Genomic DNA, 20,042 nt, shown 5'->3' with positions numbered 1-20,042 from the left:
CGATGCCCATGCGCACTGTAGTCCAGGGAAGGAGCCACTTATCTCGTGATACTTCGAAGACTCTTCCAGGACAACTATGTGCAATCATCCGGACCCAACACTAGGCGGCGATCTATGCACAGATATGAATGTTAGCAGCCCTACATGCCAAGAACAGATGCATACTGGTAAGTAGCATATTCACTTCCTACAAAGTGCTTATCCTCGAGTATTTAGATATTTTTTTTAAATCTCAAATTTTTTCAAATTATGGTTTCCTAATCAGCATTGGCAAATCCAATAGTTTGTCCCTTATTAAAAAGACGAGACCTTGACTTTGCCAGTGAATGTTCAAGTATATGCATGGATAAGAATTTAGCTGAGGTTTCCTGTGGCTTCCCTGGCATCTTGCTTATTTACTTTCTTTTTTGGGATTTTTCTTTTTTTTGTTTGTTATAATCTTTACTAGCTCAGTAGTATGGGTGGAGGAACTGTATCTCTGTCACTTGGCCTTCCTAGTGGACATGTGATTGGGGTTTTGGGGGCAAATAACATTCTTGTGTTCTAGGATTCCCTTCACTGTCATGTCTCATGGCCACAGTTAACGTATTTCACCTTGTTTGACCTGGACCCAAAGCCGGGCATATAAAGTGAGCTGCATAACCTAAAGCTTTGTCTCTAGCTGTCTGACCTCTGTTTTCTGCAGCTGGTATTTTTTATCGCCTGCCCACATACTCATGGTTTTGGAATTAAAAACGGTATGAGTGGGTCATTGGTAATCTGTGCCTTTGTTTTTTCATTGGCATTACTTCAAGAGCTGGATGACTAACTGTGTTACACACAACGTTCTTCTCTTAATAAGATGTAATGGCAACTCCAGGACAATATTGAAAATTTCCCATGTTCAGGTAGACCGTGATCAGAAGCTTAATAATGTCACAGATATCGCTAACCAGGTGATAACCAACAATACTGTGCTTTTTGACCTCAGTTTTTCTGTACTCAATAGTGTGACCTGATCTAACTGGGAGCAGAGGTTACATATTTGTTTCCATCTTCCCGGTATACTTGTGACAAAGTTAAAACCCTTGGCCTGGTCTTTGCTCATTTTATTTGGCCTTTTATTTTTGCACTTTCAGTTGACATTGAGCCAAAAACGTAACAACCAATATGAATCTTCTCTAGCTCAAAATCCAGTATAATGAAAAGTTTCCTAGCAATCATCACGGAAAGTTTCAATTCTATTACGGGCGCCGAGGCGAGGATTATGCTCAACTTTCTTTATTCTTTTTCCAGCAGCCTGAACTTTAAATCCGCAAAAAAAAGAGCATTCCCATAGTGCATGCAGTAAGGGTCATCTACGATCCATCAATAGGCAGTCCGCATGTTCTATGAGGGTGTGTGCTTCTTGTGCAACCTCCTCTTTCTGGACTATGACCACATTATCCTCGAATCTTGTCAGTCTGCTTTGGAACCCTCAGAACCTGGAAGAAACCGAAAGACAGACCAATGACTCAGATCTCAAGGTAAACCCAGGTAAGCATCACTAGACCAACAATGCCATGTCCATGACTGGTTTAAAGTAGAATCTCTTGAACATAGTCTGATGACCAGTCTGCGGCGTTTATAACATCCCCGACCCAGGCCTCTAAGGAGAAAGCTTTTGAAGTCATTGCTCGCCTCACTGAATGGGCGCCAAATTGCTAACATTTATACCCGCTTCCTGCACCACCCATCTGATCCAACGGGCTATGGTTGGTGGCGTTACCGATTTGAAAGGCTTCCTTAGGGAAATCAATAATTGGTGTTTCCATGCAGGACAGATTTATTCCGTCATATTCCATGAGGCGTCGGACGACGCACAATTTAGGGGAATTATCAAATGCTGGATAGGACACCATCCTGGAATCTGATTTGGTTCTACGAACAATATGGAAGGTGATGCCTTGAGGGGTGAAAACTGTAGTAATCTGCTTCTTATGTAATGCATCTCCCTTGCCCTGATTCTCTGCCTGATGCTCTAGCTATATGATGTCATTTGGCATGTTATGGATGTTTGTACTTGAAGGGCGAGCAGTTGGAGAAGATGGGCTGAGCAATCAGTAGGCTGCTCCTGCTGGGGCTTATATTAAGACTTAAAATGGAATTTACCAAGATGTAACTTGAAGAATAAACTACATTTAAAAGAGCTGTCTACGAGACTTCTTTATTTCTACAAAAACCCTTCCGGAAATGTCTAGAGCTCTAACGTTGGACACACGCTGACATGACACTAGGCACAAGAGCATGGCCAGTTAAGCTGACCGCTCCTTATGGGAAAATATTTATTAGGCTACCAAGATTGGAATAGGTGCAGAACCTTATTGACGTCCCATAGTGACGAATACCTGGGCTCCGGAGGGAGCGTGAGGCGAATTCTTAGCACAAATTGACAGACTATCTGATGTTTCCTAACTGGTTCCCCTTGGATAGGCACGTGGACCGCTAAGATCGCTGATCTGTAAGAGTTGATAGTGCAGTACGCCATACCTTGGGCTTCTAATGACGCCAAGAAATTCTTAATGGCTTTCACTTCGCACCCCATGGGATCCTGATCATTTTGAACACACCAACTGACCCATCTGGTCCATGCTGATCTGTAGGGCTTGCCTGAAATCCGCCAGGCTACCAAGGGCATTCACCCTTGCTGGACTAGAGGATGGGGATTGACTTGGGGATCCCTCAGAAGAAATGGATCTTGGGGTATAAGGATTGGAGAATCCAAGGAAAGTTCCAGAAGAACTGGAAACCACACTTGAGCCCTCCAATACGGGGTAATCAACACCACCCTCGCCTGTTGTCTGCAGATTTGCACCGTGAGTCACATTATCATCGCAAACGGGGGGAAAGCGTACCCAGTCTCCCTGGACCAATCTTTGAGAAAGACGTCCATCGCAGTAGCTAGAGGGTCTAGTTTCTGACTGAAAAATCGTGGTAGCTGGTGATCCAGACGGGACTCAAAGAGTTCTATTGAGAACAGGTCCCACGTGTTGTGTAGTCTCTGAAAGGATGGTTGATATACTTGCCACAGACTCATGTCTGATCAGCTCCTAGAGCTCAATCTGCTGTCATATTTGAGGATCCTGGAAGGTATTCCGCTGTCACTGAGATGTTGTGGGAGAGACGAAACATCCAAAGGTCTTTGGTCAGTTCTGCTAGAGCCTTGGACTTTGTTCCTCTGAGATGGTTGATGTAACGAACCGCAGAGACAGTGTCTATCTTCAGGAGTGTGTTGCAAGACCCCTTGTCTTTCTTCCAACACTGGCTTGAGAAGGGCCCCGTAATTAGGTCTAGGCAATTGATGGGAAGCTGGCTCACCTCTGCGGACAACTTTCCTCCTGTAAAGGAGTTTCCGCAACGAGCTCCCCAACCTGATTTGCTGGCGTCAGATTCAATTACTAAGTTGGGATGGCAGTCAAAGATGGCTCTGCCATTCCAGACTTCCATCCACCTCCACTCGCAGTTTCTCTGTAATGGGCACTTGGTCAGAATATTGTAGACCTCTGCAAAGATGAGAGACTTTCAGACATTGTAAATCTGTGTAGTGGAGGGGCCCTGGGAAAATCGCCTTAATTGATGAGGCGAGAAGGCAAACCAAACGAGCTATCTGCCTCAACGAGGTGGAGGAATGTGCTAGCATTCGCCTCAGTTCCCTGCAAATCTTGGCCATCTCCCTCGCTGGGAGACTCTGGGTGAGGGTCATTGAGTTTATGACAAACCTCAGGAAGATCACCTGCTTGGATAGTTTCAGGAATGACTTCTTGGCATTGATCACAAACCCCAGGCTCTGGAGAAGGTCTACAGGTTCGAGGCATGTGGGCTGCTGAATTCATATCTGTGCATAGATCGCCGCCTAGTGTTGGGTCCGGATGATTGCACATTGTTGTCCTGGAAGAGTCTTCGAAGTATCACAAGATAGGTGGCTCCTCCCCTGGACTACAGTGCGCATGGGCATCGACTCCATCACCAGATAGTTTTTTTCCGCCTTTGGGTTCGGATGTGTTTCGGTTCCCTCTGTCGGAATCGATAATTGTTTAACTTTCTTTACTTGAGACCAAAAGGTCTTTAGGACTCGCGTCGGTATTGTCTATCGTTCGGGTTTGTTTGTTCATCGGCTCCGAACCATTACTACCCTTCCGCGTGCTTTCGGCGCGGACGGGCCTACACGACGCTCCAGACTACTTCATCATGGAACGAAGTCCATTTAAGAGGTGCCCGGTGTGTGCCTCAAAGTACCCGCACATCGACGTGCACCCAGTGTGCAATAAGTGCTTATCACCGGACCACGACGAGGCCAAGTGTATGGCCTGCTCCAAGTTCCGGTCGAAGAAGACTCTCAAGCTACGCCGGGCCGCAAGACTGCAGACCCAGAGTTCTGCACCCCCTCCAGCGAACATCTTCGAGGAGGATGTTGACGACGACACCATCCAGAATATCTCGGACTCTAACCCGGCGTCGGAGGCCGAGGAAAACTACGACGCAGAAGACGAGGAGTTCGAGGAAGTCGTCGAGGAGGTAGGGGACGATGACTCGGCCATTGCCACCGTAGAGGATAGCTCGGAGGAGGAGCTTCCTCAGACTGACTCCGTGGCCATCCGCCATTATGAGGCCCAGGTCGAGGGATCGCCTTAGGGCCTTACCCAAGACCTTGATACCCGTCCCACGGCTCCGCCTTCCGGCCCGGCCACGGACATTGGTGCGGCACCACTCCCGGTGCAGAAACCGAAAGTGAAACCATTGGTGTCGACGCCACCCGTATCGAAACCGAAAGCGCAAGTCACACTGGTTGGGTCGAAGACTTCGGAGGCCTCGGCGCCGAAGAAATGTAAGATGGCCGTCGAGCTCAAGAGCCACGCCAAAATGGCCGATCCGAAGACTTCGGTGTCGAAGCCGAAGGCGAAGACGCCCGACGCGGCTGCGTCGGCGCCGAAGTTGGTCGACGCTCTGAAGAGTCGCATCGACACCAAGAAGGTCGATGACCATAAGAAGGCCCCAAAGAAGCGGCAGGACGACCCCAAGTCTCTGGCTGCACCGCTTCCACTTGAGAAGGCAAAAGGGCGAGCTGCGTCGGCTCCGAAGACTGCGTCCTTGGTTGCCGACCCGAACCCGGCTTCGGAAGACTCTCTCGAGCCGGTCCGTCCCTCCGCCTCGTTCACCAAGAAGGTCACGGAGTCCCTTCAGCGTATTCGGGAGGGGGCCGCGGCGGTCGAGCCAAAGGACACTGTGCCGCCCAAGCCTCTACAGAAACCGGCGCAGACGCCGATTCTCTTCACGTTGCCGCCGAAGACGGCGCCGAAGGCTTTCACTGCGAAACCTGGGGCCGGAGTGCCCTTGAGATTGACTTCGACGCCAAAGGCATCGTTGGTGGTTCCAAGCCCGCGCCATCAAGCACTGGCGGAGGAGGAGCGTCGAGAGGTGATCATCGACGCCAACACAGGCAAGCTCTCTCTCCTTAAACGGAAAATCACCCCGGAGCCGGCTTTCGAACATTTCCACATCCCACTTAAAAAGAAGTTGGACTCTGCGGGTGCATCTGCCCCTATGGAGCCTGCATCTCCACAAAGTCAGGAACTCTCACCCACTCATTCTAATGTTGAGGAGGGTGATGGAAACGATGAGGATGAGTATGCTTATCCAGTTTACCCAGACCCGGAGGATGTGACTGAGCCATGGTCTGCAGGGGGCGACCCTGGGGACCCTCATTCGGGACAGGAGCCGCAGCTTTTTGCTGCAAAGACTTCCCCAACAGAAGACTCTGCGGCCTTCAACGCTCTAATTGAAAGAGCTGCAGCCAATCATGACGTCGGTCTCCATGCAGACCCAGTGGACGTCGGTTTTCTTTTTGACACCTTTTCAGTGGCTGAAAAAACTGTTAAGACATTGCCAATGCTCAAAGGAGTGTTAAAACATGCGCCAGAGATTTCAAGGAGCCCACTCGGGCAAGAGTCATTAATCCTCGTATTGACAAGAAGTACAAGGCAGCGCCCACTGATCCAACATATATCAAAGGACAGTTGCCACTAGATTCTTTGGTTGTCTCCAACGCACGCAAAAGAGCCAACTCACAGACTACGGGTGATGCTCCTCCCCCAGACAAGGAATCAAAAGTATTTGAGGCTTCGGGGAAACGTATTGCTGCGCAGGCAGCCAATATGTGGCGCATATCCAACACGCAGGCGCTACTTGCACGCTACGACAGGGCACACTACGACACTCTAGAGACCCTTCTACAGCACTTACCAGATCAGTATAAGGAGGCAGCTGAAATGTTGATTCAGGAGGGGAAGCTTATCACCAATGCTTCAATTAAGTGTGCTCTGGATGTGGCTGATACCGCCTCACGAGCAATAAACACTAGCGTTCTACTGCGCGACATGCATGGCTCAGAATATCAGGCTTTAAACCAGACATTCAAACTACCATCCTACACCAAACTGTCAATCCAGACCACCTGTTTGGCCCAGAAGTGGATGCCACCCTCGAAAAAATGAAAAAGACACTGACGCTGCTAAATCTATGAGTGCCCTGCAGTCCCAGCAGTTTCGGGGTGGTTCCTTTCGCTGCTCCAATAACAGAGGCACCTCAAGGGGTCAAGCGTCACAATCCACGCAATTCTATAAGAGTAACACCCAATCCTCATATACCAACAAGGGTCGGGGTGGATACCGTGGCAACAACGTCAAAGGCAGAGGACGTGGAAATAACCGCTCCAGGTCCTCCACCGCCAGCAAACAGTGACGCCTTGTCACTGCCCCCCGACCACGCAACACCGGTCAGGGGGAGACTCCAGCAGTTCCTGCCTGTGTGGAAGTCCATCACCACGGACAGGTGGGTCAGATCTCTTATCCAATACGGTTATTGTCTGGAGCTCACATCCACTCCACCCAACATACCTCCAAAAAGCCGTCCTATGTCCGGCAAGCACCTGCACTTGTTGCAGCAGGAAGTCAACGTCATGCTGCAAAAAGGGCAATAGAGCTCGTTCCCCTGCAGGAAAGGGGTACAGGGGTTTACTCCCTGTACTTTCTAATTCCAAAGAAGGACGGATCCCTCAGGCCCATCCTAGACCTCAGACCTCTCAACTTGTACATTCTGTCAGAACATTTCCATATGCTCACGCTGCAGCAGGTTCTCCCACTGCTTCGGCAAGGGGACTTCCTGGCGACTCTGGATCTCAAGGATGCATACTTTCACATTCCCCTGCATCCTTCACACAGAAAATACCTAAGGTTCACCATTCAAAACCAGCACTACCAGTTCAAGGTTCTGCCTTTTGGGGTCACCACAGCGCCCAGGGTCTTCACAAAGTGCCTAGCGACGGTGGCGGCGCATCTGAGACGTCAGAACATCCACGTCTACCCCTATCTGGACGACTGGCTCATTCAAGCAAAGTCGGACCAGCAGTGCGCCAACCACGTGTCCCACACCATTCACCTTCTGCACGATCTGGGGTTCTCACTGAATTACCCAAAATCCCATCTCCAGCCCGCCCACATACGGCAGTATCTGGGTGCGACCATAAACACTCTGGCGGCCACTGCGCAGCCGAATTCAGTGAGAATCAACAGCATTCAGTCGCTGATCCAAAGATTCAGACCTCAGCACTCGCTTCCAGCAAGAGTGTTCATGCAGTTGATAGGCATGATGGCCTCCTGCATCTCCATAGTCCCACACGCGAGACTACATATGCGTCCGCTTCAGGAGTGCTTAGCACGTCAGTGGACTCAGGCTCACGGGCAATTGAAAGACCTAGTGTTGGTGAGCGGTCAGGCATACAACTCTCTGCATTGGTGGAATCCACAAAACCTTTGCAAGGGCCGACCGTTTCAAGAGCCTGTGGCGCAGATCATCCTGACGACGGACGCTTCTCCCCAGGGTTGGGGAGCGCATGTACTCCAATACACAGTGCAGGGACTATGGACACTACAGCAAAAGAAGATGCACATCAATGTGCTAGAACTGATGGCGATCTTCATGGCCTTAAAGGCGTTCAAAGTACATCTGTGCAACAAGGTCGTGTTGATCCGGACGGACAACATGACGGCCATGTACTACATTCAGAAACAGGGAGGAACACACTCTCCGCAGCTGTCTCATCTGGCTCAGAGCATGTGGAAGTGGGCCATTCAGAGGAACATCTTCCTCATGGCAGAACACCTCCCAGGCAAAGACAATCAGATGGCGGACCTGCTCAGCAGGCACAGCCACCAAATGCACGAGTGGGAGATACATCCATCAGTACTCCAGCCGTACTTTCAAAAATGGGGTCATCCAGAAATAGACCTGTTCGCCACAAGGGAGAACGCAAAATGCCAAAGCTTCGCCGCCAGGTTCCCACACCCGCAATCGCAGGGCAATGCGATATGGATGAACTGGTCAGGCAAATTTGCGTACGCTTTTCCCCCAGCACCCCTGATACCGCTGGTGGCGCGCAAGCTCAGGCAGCACTCAATGACTCTTATCCTAGTTGCTCCAACGTGGGCTCGCCAACTGTGGTTGGTACCACGTTTCTGGAACTTTCCGTGGTACCGCATCAAAGGCTTCATCTCACACCCAGCCTTCTGACGCAGAGCCATGGCGACATTCAGCACCCGGATCCGCAACAGCTCAACCTGGCGATCTGGCTCCTGAGGTCCTAGAGTTTAGCTACCTTAACCTTCCTCCCAATTGCATGGACATCATTCGGGAGGCAAGAAAGCCCACTACTAGAGCATGTTATGCGGCCAAATGGAAGCGGTTTGTCATTTATTGCGCAAACCACAACATTAATCCACTAGATGCTTCCATTCAGAACATCATCTGTTACCTGTTCCATCTGTACCAGTGTAATTTGGCATATACTTCCATCCGCATTCACCTGTCTGCGATGGCCGCATACCTCCAGAATAGACAGCACTTTTCACTTTTCAAAGTGCCTGCTATCAAAGCTTTTCTGGAATGACTCAAAAGGGTCATTCCACCGCGGACCCCACCAGCTCCAGAATGGAACCTCAATGTGGTTCTTACAAGACTGATGGGTCCTCCCTTTGAGCCACTACATTCTTGCGAACTTCAGTTCTTGACTTGGAAAGTGGCTTTCTTAGTAGCAATTACATCGCTACGGAGGGTTAGTGAGCTGCAGGCCCTCACAATTCAAGAGCCTTTCTTCCAGGTTCATGCTAACAGGGTAGTGCTCCACACTAACCCTAAATTTCTACCCAAGGTTGTGTCTCAGTTCCACATAAACCAAACAATTGAGTTGCCGGTGTTTTTTCAAAATCCTGAGTCACTGGCGGAGCGGATGCTCCACACCCTTGACGTTAAAAGGGCTCTAATGTATTACATTGATAGGACCAAGGATTTTAGAAAGACTAAGCAGCTTTTCGTTGCCTTTGCGCCACACCACAAAGGTAACGCTATTTCCAAGGCTGGTATTGCTAGGTGGATCGTGAAATGTATTCAGATCTGTTATGCGAAGGCTAAACGCACTCTTACAATTCCACCGAGAGCCCACTCCACCAGAAAGTTGGGGGCCTCTATGGCCTTCCTTGGAAACATTCCCTTAGAGGACATATGTAGAGCAGCCACATGGTCTACCACACATACATTTACTAAGCATTACTGTGTAGACGTGCACTCTAAACAGCAGGCAGCTGTAGGGCAGGCTGTTCTCAAGACACTTTTCCAAACTGCTGCAGCTGGCACGGGCGGCCGCCGCTAATGGAGGGACTGCTATGTATTCTATGCACAGATATGAATTCAGCAGCCCACATGCCTCGAACTGCAAATGCTACTTACCAGTATGCATCTGTTCTTGGCATGTAAGGCTGCTGACATTCATATCGCCCGCCCTCCTCCCCGGCGCCTGTAGCAGCTGCAGTGTTTACATATCATTTCATGGCATGGTCATCATTCACTAAGTTCACTCCATCTCGGCCACAATGGCTAAAAACAATCTGGGGATGGAGTCGATGCCCATGCGCACTGTAGTCCAGGGGAGGAGCCACCTATCTCGTGATACTTCGAAGACTCTTCCAGGACAACAATGTGCAATCATCCGGACCCAACACTAGGCGGCGATCTATGCACAGATATGAATGTCAGCAGCCCTACATGGCAAGAACATATGCATACTGGTAAGTAGCATTTGCATTTCCTGCAACTGTTGTGAGAGGCAGAGCAGATATTGCTCTAGGAGCAGAATGTCATTGAAGTAAAAGATGAGGCGAGAGCCCTTGACTCTTAGTGTTTGCCCCACTGACTTGAGAACCTTGGTGAAGCACCACGGGCCGAAGAAAGACCGAAAGGGAGGGAGGCAAACTCGTACACCTGATACTTCCACTGAAACTGTAGGAACAGCTGGTGCAGGGGAAAGATGGGGACCCCCAAGTACTCGTCTTTCAAATCCAACTGGGACATCCAATCGTCTGTCTGGAGGAGGTCCCTCAGAAGATGGATGCACTCCATTTTGAAATGGCGGTAGATCAACCATTGGTTGAACTCTCTTAGGTTTATCACCGCCCGTTGATCCCCATCTGTTTTGTCTACAAAAAAAATATTGATGAGGAAACCTCTTGGATGTAGACGGATCGGTACAATCACTCCTTTTTGCAGCAGATCCGACAGCTCCTGATTTATGAGGTTGACCTGATCATGTGCGAAAACCAGCGGGCGGGGGCGAACATCCTGTATGGGAGAGCCGTAGAATTCTATCTGGAAACCTTGTATGGTCTGTAACATCCATGCGTCGGAGGTGATAGACCTCTAGTTGTGTTCGCAAACCGTCATCCTTTAAATGGGGAAGGGGAAAGGCTCATATGATGTAGCCAGGGGTTTGCCTCTGGCTGCTCCTCTGGGCCTTGGGTGTAAAAGCAACCGGCTGAGCGCCCTCAGCCACGGCCGGCCCGACAAAAGTTTTAGGTTGGAAAACCTTTTTAATGGAGGATTGCACCTTATCTAAGGACGTAAAAGTGGCGACAAACTTTGTCAATTCTTTAATGAATGTGTCCCCAAAGAGTCCGCCTTGAGCCACCGTGCTCGCTTCAGAAAAAGCCAAGTCTCCCAGTTTGTGATCCACTTTTGGAGAAAGAAAGGGCGCAATTAGCATTGCCCAGGAAGACCATCACGTGCTGCGCCCAGTTCGAAACTCTTTCTGGGGATCGGGGAGTGCCTGCCAGTTTGGCCTCCTCCGCCAATTTCAAGATCTTTGTATTGGGGCCTGATATATCCAACAGTTTATCTTGGCAAGATTTCCAGGATCTGTCTGTACCCTTTTTTGGGTTTCTGCTTGAAGGTGTCCATTTTCAGTTCAGCCTCTAGCGTTGTCGCCAGCTTGACCAGTGGGGCGGGGGCATTCTGCTCTGAGGCAAGCTCTTACCTCCTTCTCAAGAGGTTTGCGTAAGCTCCCCGCTACAAACGCCAAGACCTTGCGGGAGGGCACTCACTCCGAGGACCGGGGATATATTAGTTCCTCAGGGACCAACATGTCAGGGAGCTCCTCTGCTTCCTTGGGTATCTCTAAGGAGAAGGACACTATAGGGCGCCAGGGACTGGAGGGACCTGCTCATCTGCGGATTCACCTTAGGAATTCCTTCCCATCTTCCTGTAAACTGGGTACCTCTGGGATGGTATACTGCAACCCTTCTACTGGTCTGGCCAAGAGAGCCCTCATCAAGCACTCAAAAGCCCCCCACATCTATGCTTGAGGTGCCTTTGCGATTCGGGCGCGCTGGGGCCATTTTGCCTGGGAAGCGTATGCTATTTGCATAATGCGGCGCTCAAAAGGGCCCATGGCTGCTGCCACTGCCTGGCGATTGAAAGCATCCAAAACTCCTCATCAAGGGGGAGAACCTGCAGACACTCCTCTGTATATTCGTCCTCCATGATGAGGAGCGTGATACTATTGCAATTAGGGCAAAAGTAGGCCAACTGTATCTCTAGACGCTCTGTGCGCTAGTAGGGTTTCTACTGTATTTCCAGGCTGTTAGCGGTGTGACTGAAGTCACTAATTTGTGCTTGCTAAGCATGCTAGTCGGATTATATTAACCCGCTAAAGGGGCGACTCACCCTGAGCTCTACTGGGTGTATTAGACGTCTGGCCCGCCCCTATCAGCCTCCTCACGAAAAAGTACTCACTTGCGCCTTGTGTCGTTCCAATATGGACCCGCGTGCAGATGTCAGACTGAGGCAATGAGGGAATACAGACCCAAACTCGCCGGTAGAACCCAGAGAGTCCGCCTCCCCCCATTCCGGTCCGCGGCTACCAAAGTCATCTGCGGCGTCCCACAAGGATCCTCGCTCAGCCCCACCCTCTTCAACGTCTACATGAGCCCCCTCGCGGCCATCGCACGCAAACACAACCTCAACATAATCTCCTACGCCAACGACACACAGCTGATTCTCTTCCTCACCAACGACCCGGACACCGCCAGAGCCAGCCTCCAGGAAGGAATGAAGGACGGCGCGGAATGGATGAAGCTCAGCCATCTGAAACTGAACTCAGACAAGACGGAAGTCCTCATCCTGGGACCGTCCCCCTCGGCCTGGAACGACTCCTGGTGGCTACCTGCCCTGGGCACCGCCCCTAAACTCACCGACCACGCATGCAACCTGGGCTTCATCCTGGACTCCTCCCTCACGATGACCAAGCAAGTCAACGCCGTCTCATTGTCCTGTTTCAACACCCTGCACATGCTCCGAAAAATCCTCCGATGGATCCCCACCGCTACCAGGAAGACGGTCACCCAGGCCCTCGTCACCAGCCGCCTAGACTACGGAAACACCCACTACGCTGGAACCACAGTCAAGCTCCAGAAAAGACTACAGCGCATACAGAACACCTCAGCAAGACTCATCCTGGACATTCCCCGCCACAGCCACATCTCCGCCCATCTGAAGAATCTACACTGGCTCCCCGTCAGCAAGACATTCAGACTCCTCACCCACGAACACAAGGCCCTCCATGACGCTGGCCCCAAGTACTTCAACAACCGCCTCACTTTCTACAAACCAACCCGCCAGATCCGCTCCGCCATCCTCGCCCTGGCCACCGTCCCACGGATTCGCAAAACCACCGCCGGAGGAAGATCGTTCTCCTACCTGGCAGCCAAGACATGGAACTCCCTCCCCACCCACCTCCGGATGACTCAGGACCATCTCGCCTTCAGGAAGCAACTCAAGACCTGGCTGTTCGAGCAGTAGCGACCCCCCCCCCCCCCATCACCTTGAGACCCTAACGGGTGAGTAGCACGCTTTACAAATTCCCCTGATTGATTGATTGAAACTTATGCAGGCGTAAGGGCTTCTAGACTGCTCAGGCTCCGTATCTGATACTCGTCGATCCCGCCGACCAGCGCGACGCGGATTAACGAGATGCGCCGACACGCGCCCCCTGCTCTCCTGACACACGCACTGCACTGCTTGCCTGGGACTCCATGAGGGGGACGTGAGTGGAACATACTAAAACCGCTCCTGCAGCACCGAAATGGTGTAAAACACAGAGAATCTAACGCACGATTAGCCAATAGCTCATCGCCAGCTAGCAAAACAGATTTACTCATCGAAATATACATTTAATTCCCCAGCGTAGAACAAGCAAGAGGGAAAGAATACTTATCTGCTGGAAGCAGGAAAAGAAAGAGGAGGTTGCACAGGAAGCACACGCACTTGTAGACAATGTGGACAGTCTATTGGTGGATCCTATATGCCCCTTACTGCATGCACTATGGGAATGCTAGTTTTTTTGTTGATTTAAAGTTGAAGCTGCTGAAAAAAGGAATAAAGACAGTTGAGCATAATCCTCGCCTCCGGTCCTGACATTGAATTTGCAAACCATGACACTCAGCATGGTGTTTAGAGCATTTTGCACTTGCAGAAGACACTTATTGAATTAGCTTGCACACTTTGCAAGTAGTAGTGGCTATGAGCTGTCCTAAATATGACTTGTAAGTTAGAGGGAGAGTTGCCTTTTTTCTATTGTCTGAGTTGAGTTTCTATAAATTGAGAATTAGCAGTGGCCTTACACGGTTGATTGTTTTGTTGAAAATAGCATTGAGGGCAGTTGTTAACGTTTGTGGATCTATGAGTATGTGTTGCTCTTTTTCACAATCATTCTTATGAGGTTTTAATGTGATTGTTTTAATTTTAGCCCCATCTGAAGACTCTGAACCGGTTCCGTACGGATCCAGTTATGCTGCTGCTGTAGGAATGGGAGTCTTGCACCACTATACACATTCTAGACCTGATGAGGTTTGTAAAAAGCAAAACTGGAAAAAATAATTTTATGCTGAAATATTTTGTATGTCAAACCTACTGGGTGGAAAATGCTATAATCTTGTGCTAATGGACTGGTGAGCAAATATAGCCACATATAGAACCTGTAATCATTGTGGTTTAGTTTAAGTGTAGATTAGGAAGGAATGCTATCACTGGCAGCATTTGTGTCTGCGTGATGGAATATTGAGACTTGCTTGAACATACATGTGTCTTATAAGATTTGATATTGCATGCTGAGTAATAATTATAGTTGGGTTAACACTGACTCGTTGCTCAGCATGTGTGAATGTGGTTGGCCTTGTAGATAAGGGTGCAAGCATGTATGCTTGAGTAAGGTTGTACAGATATGTGAACCTCTTCATCTTATTTGCAAATTGAGCAGTGGTGAGGTTATTTTCAAGCAGAGTTTTCGAACAATGGTGCTTTCTACACTTAAATTGAGCTCATTGCATTGTCTGCTTTATCTACTTAATGCACTCATGTAGTCATTCTGTAGAGAATAATTGTATTTTTTTTGCAGGAAATGCCTTGTCTTACATTGCCAGTATTTAATCAATCTTCTCATTCCGTGGATGCATCAAGTGACTGTATTTTTTCCACAACAATTTCCACTGGGAGCATTGTAACCAGTGAGAAGGCAGATTCAAGTCCTGCTGATACAGGTCTGTGTCTTCATTTCTTAAACATTCTCATAATTTTGTATAATTTAGTTTTTTTATTGCTACAATATGCTGTGATACTCAGTGTAACATATTAATGTTTTAATGAGGTGACTCCATAATGAGATTTAGTTAAACTTGTAAAGAGTGGGCAGTGGTGCAAGTTACTACTGCGTTTGATTATTTTTGGTCTGAATGTCTTTTCACTACTAGGACAGCGACACACCACTGTCAGTGATCCATTGTGGATCATCTTGGCTGAGAACTTGAAGTTATTATTGGTCATTGCCAGCCTTACCTCAAGTATGTACCTCTTTCTTAAGGAAAATATTGCCAAAGATATAAAGCATTTTTCTGGGCTCACAGCGGTCAAGATGGTTACTAAGGGAACTGAAAGGTGATAAGAAACATGCGTTCAATCAATCAGTGTTTTGTAAAGCGCATTAAATCACCTGTGAAGGTTTTTCAGCGCTGGAGTTGATAGCTGCTTTGTGGTAATCTGTTCATTCAAACAGCCAGAACTTGAGTCCTTTCCTGAATTGCTGGAGCAATGATGCGGTCCTGAGGTGTAGGGGAAGGTCGTTCCAAACTTTGGCTACCAGGATTTGTAGGAAGCTGGCTCTGTATATACTATACCAAAGTAAGGTATTGTGTGCACAGAGTCCAGTGGAACCCCAAAGGTGCAATAGTTCTCCCTGAGCACTCAAAAAATATTTTCTGAAATTAAATTAGTAATCAAAAAGTCTCTATCTCCAGATATGCAGGAAGATGATATATTCCAGTCCTGATTTAATCCAGTCTATACAATCTTCGTAATCCAGTTAGATTTTATTCATCCACTGTTTTTCATCCAAAATGCAGCCAACACGTGATTCGTTTGTGCCACAGTTTAAGCACAATAACTTCCTCAGGGCTGCAACCCAAACATATAATATATAAATATCAAACTTTACATTTGAGGCGAAATTAAATACATCGTCACAGTATAAATAGTCTACATATAATTCCTTACTAATGGAGTCCCGTGAAAGAAAAGAACAATCAAAGAATAGAACCAACTCCAAGTACACCAATTCGTGTAAGAACAGTACCAAAGTCCCTCCACCTTCCTTAAAGGTTTTCACTAAAGGTAGAATATAACTTAAATATATATGTAGGTTGAATAATCACCTTTCCAAATCAACACAATCAAAAATTCTCTGTTGTCCCACAATGTTCCTCAAATTTAATATCCTGTGAGTAAAATACAATCCTTAAGCTCAAAAGAATTTTTATAATTTTAGTTATGTCCCCTACCAAGCCCATCATAATGCATCTGCATCATTAAAACAAATCAAAAGCAAGTGATATATATATTATATATAATATATACCATAAATCAGTTGTCCCACGCCGGGTTAATATAATCCTCAAATATATCTCAACCGCTACTAGTTATCCCTGAAATACCAAAGTGAGCAAGGAATGTAATATGTACTATAACTCTAGTAACGGTGAAATTGAAATATAAGTATATATAAAAAACCAAAGACCACTCACCCAATATTTTCAATGTACAAATCTAGAATCATCCAAATTCCCAATGTCGGTATCCAATATCTCACCGATCACAAATCACTAAAATATGAGATATTATATAACAAGCATTGGAAATGCAATAGGTCTCGCATTAGGAAAGTTTGAGCGATTGATATAGTAAATGACACTTTTTTTATTTATGTGTTGGTTTTGAAAATAGCAAAATTAATAGCTTTGTCAGTTGCAATGTCAATAGTTTTAGCTTTCGCAAATGTGACACCTATAGCATTTGTAATGCAATGTGTGTTGTATTTACGTGACTTAGATGTATTGATATTACAAATAACAATGGCTTTTAATTTTGTAATTAATTAATACTTAAATAAAAGTTATTGTAATTTATAATGGCAATACCTTAAACGTTTGCAAATAACTTTTGTGAAGATTATGTTCAGTGTATTTTATTGTGACGAAAATCCAAGAACATTGCATTTGCACCTACACACACACAGAGCCACACACACACACACACACACACACACACACACACACACACACACACACACACACACACACACACACACACACACACACACACACACACACACACACACACACACACACACACACACACACACACACACACACACACAGATGTGGTGGTGGTGGATCTGGGGGATATGGTGGTGGTGGATGTGGTGGTGGATGTGGTGGTGGATGTGGTGGTGGATGTGGTGGTGGATGTGGTGGTGGATGTGGTGGTGGATGCGGTGGTGGTGGTGGATGTGGTGGTGGTGGATGCGGTGGTGGTGGATGCGGTGGTGGTGGATGCAGTGGTGGTGGTGGATGTGGTGGTGGTGGTGGATGCGGTGGTGGAAGTGGTGGTGGATGTGGTGGTGGATGTGGTGGTGGATGTGGTGGTGGTGGGTGTGGTGGATGTGGTGTTGGTGGATGCGGTGGTGGATGTGGTGGATGCAGTGGTGGATGTGGTGGTGGTGGAAGTGGGGGTGGATGTGGTGGTGGATGTGGTGGTGGATGTGGTGAAAGTGGTGGTGGATGTGGTGAAAGTGGTGGTGGTGATGTGGCGGTGGATGTCATGGTGGATGTGGTGGTGATGTGGCGGTGGATGTCATGGTGGATGTGGAGGTGATGGTGGATGTGGTGGTGGTGGTGGTGGATGTGGTGGTGATGGTGGATGTGGTGGTGGTGGATGCTGTGGTGGTGGTGGATGCAGTGGTGGTGGTGGATGCAGTGGTGGTGGTGGATGGGGTGTTGGTGGTGGTGGATGCAGTGGTGGTGGTGGATGGGGTGGTGGATGTGGTGGTGGTGGATGGGGTGTTGGTGGTGGTGGATGCAGTGGTGGTGGTGGATGGGGTGGTGGATGTGGTGGGTGTGGTGGTGTGTGTGGTGGTGGATGTGGTGGTGGATGTGGTGGTGGTGGTGGATGTGGTGGTGGTTGATGTGGTGGTGGTGGATGCGGTGGTGGTGGATGTGGTGGTGGTGGATGTGGTGGTGGTGGATGTGGTGGTGGTGGATGTGGTGGTTGTGGTGGTGGTGGATGTGGCGGTGGATGTCATGGTGGATGTGGAGGTGGATGTGGTGGTGATGGTGGATGAGGTGGTGGTGGATGCGGTGGTGGTGGTGGATGCGGTGGTGGTGGTGGATGCGGTGGTGGTGGTGGATTGGGTGGTGGTGGTGGATGGGGTGGTGGTGGTGGATGGGGTGGTGGATGTGGTGGTGGTGGATGGGGTGTTGGTGGTGGTGGATGCAGTGGTGGTGGTGAATGGGGTGGTGGATGTAGTGGTGGTGGGTGTGGTGGATGTGGTGGTGGTGGATGCAGTGGATGTGGTGCTGGTGGATGCGGTGGTGGTGGTGGATGCAGTGGTGGTGGTGGATGCGGTGGTGGTGGTGGATGCAGTGGTGGTGGTGGATGGGGTGGTGGTGGTGGTGGATGGGGTGGTGGATGGGGTGGTGGTGGTGGATGCAGTGGATGTGGTGGTGGTGGATGCGGTGGTGGTGGTGGATGCAGTGGTGGTGGATGCAGTGGTGGTGGTGGATGCAGTGGTGGTGGTGGATGGGGTGGTGGTGGTGGATGGGGTGGTGGATGTAGTGGTGGTGGGTGTGGTGGTGGTGGGTGTGGTGGATGTGGTGGTGGTGGGTGTGGTGAAAGTGGTGGTGGATGTGGTGGTATATGTGGTGGTGGTGGATGCGGTGGTATATGTGGTGGTGGTGGATGCGGTGGTATATGTGGTGGTGGTGGTGGTGGTGGATGTGGTGTTGGTGGATGCGGTGGTGGATGCGGTGGTGGATGCGGTGGTGGATGTGGTGGTGGATGTGGTGGTGGATGTGGTGGTGGATGTGGTGGTGGTGGATGTGTTGGTGGTGGATGCGGTGGATGTGGTGGTGGTGGATGCGGTGGTGGTGGATGCGGTGGTGGATGCAGTGGTGGTGAATGGGGTGGTGGTGTTGGTGGATGGGGTGGTGGATTTAGTGGTGGTGGGTGTAGTGGATGTGGTGGTGGAGGTGATGGTGGATGTCATGGTGGATGTGGAGGTGATGGTGGATGTGGTGGTGGATGTGGTGGTGGATGTGGTGGATGCAGTGGATGTGGTGGTGGTGGATGCAGTGGTGGTGGTGGATGCAGTGGTGGTGGTGGATGCAGTGGTGGTGGTGGATGCAGTGGTGGTGGTGGATGGGGTGTTGGTGGTGGTGGATGCAGTGGTGGTGGTGGATGGGGTGTTGGTGGTGGTGGATGCAGTGGTGGTGGTGGATGGGGTGGTGGTGGTGGATGGGGTGGTAGTGGATGTGGTGGATGCGGTGGTGGTGGTGGTGGATGCGGTGGTGGTGGTGGATGCGGTGGTGGTGGTGGATGCGGTGGTGGTGGTGGATGCAGTGGTGGTGGTGGATGCGGTGGTGGTGGTGGATGGGGTGGTGGTGGTGGATGGGGTGGTGGATGTAGTGGTGGTGGGTGTGGTGGATGTGGTGGTGGTGGGTGTGGTGGATGTGGTGATGGTGGGTGTGGTGGATGTGGTGGTGGTGGGTGTGGAATACCTCGGGCGTTTGCGGTGGATTCTCCTTTAATGTACATAAATTACATAAAAATGGAACAATGAAATGGAATGCAGTTGTTAACTATATTGTATTATAATTTAGGTTTGTTTGATAACTTTCACTTAGGTAAAATGATGCAGATGCTTCGACTCAGTTGCCACCCACTCTATAACACGTTCAAATTCCCTTTTGAGACTACTTCTCAAATTCGAAAATAAACAATTAACTGCATTGAATAATTTCCGACGTGCATAACACTTTTAAACAGGAAAAAAACAGGATTAGGAAGATGCTGTATGTGGACTCTAACCTCCCACAACAAGATTAGTTAATGGCATTCCAGCACAAAGTAACTTCTAGCTGTGCAAAGTGTCTGTAAAGTGCTGCCTAAGTGCTGGGCAGAGTGGATGAGCGCGGAAATGACACGTTGCCCAATAACACGGTACGGTCAGGTTGTTTGGGGCGGTATCTGTCTAGGTCGGCTCCCATGCCCCCTGGGCCTGTTCTGGGGAGATGCTCCTTAACTACAACCTTGATGACAGG

At 49.2% G+C, this 20,042-nt stretch overlaps 1 protein-coding gene across 1 annotated transcript in view; it reads left to right on the top strand.

The window, feature by feature from the left end:
* The window catches only part of CEP295 (centrosomal protein 295), a 582,564-nt gene that overhangs the window by 202,816 nt on the left and 359,706 nt on the right, over nt 1-20,042 (top strand). Inside the window, exons 23-24 of the mRNA XM_086935313.1 lie at nt 14,144-14,244; nt 14,792-14,933. Coding sequence (XP_086791439.1) covers nt 14,144-14,244; nt 14,792-14,933 — 243 coding nt within the window. The remainder of the gene's footprint in view (nt 1-14,143; nt 14,245-14,791; nt 14,934-20,042) is intronic.

Source organism: Lissotriton vulgaris, chromosome 8 (genome assembly GCF_964263255.1).
Source record: "Lissotriton vulgaris chromosome 8, aLisVul1.2, whole genome shotgun sequence".
Classification (NCBI taxonomy): domain Eukaryota; kingdom Metazoa; phylum Chordata; class Amphibia; order Caudata; family Salamandridae; genus Lissotriton; species Lissotriton vulgaris.
Note: the sequence above shows the minus strand (reverse complement) of the source record. Positions and strands in the feature narration are given on the sequence as shown.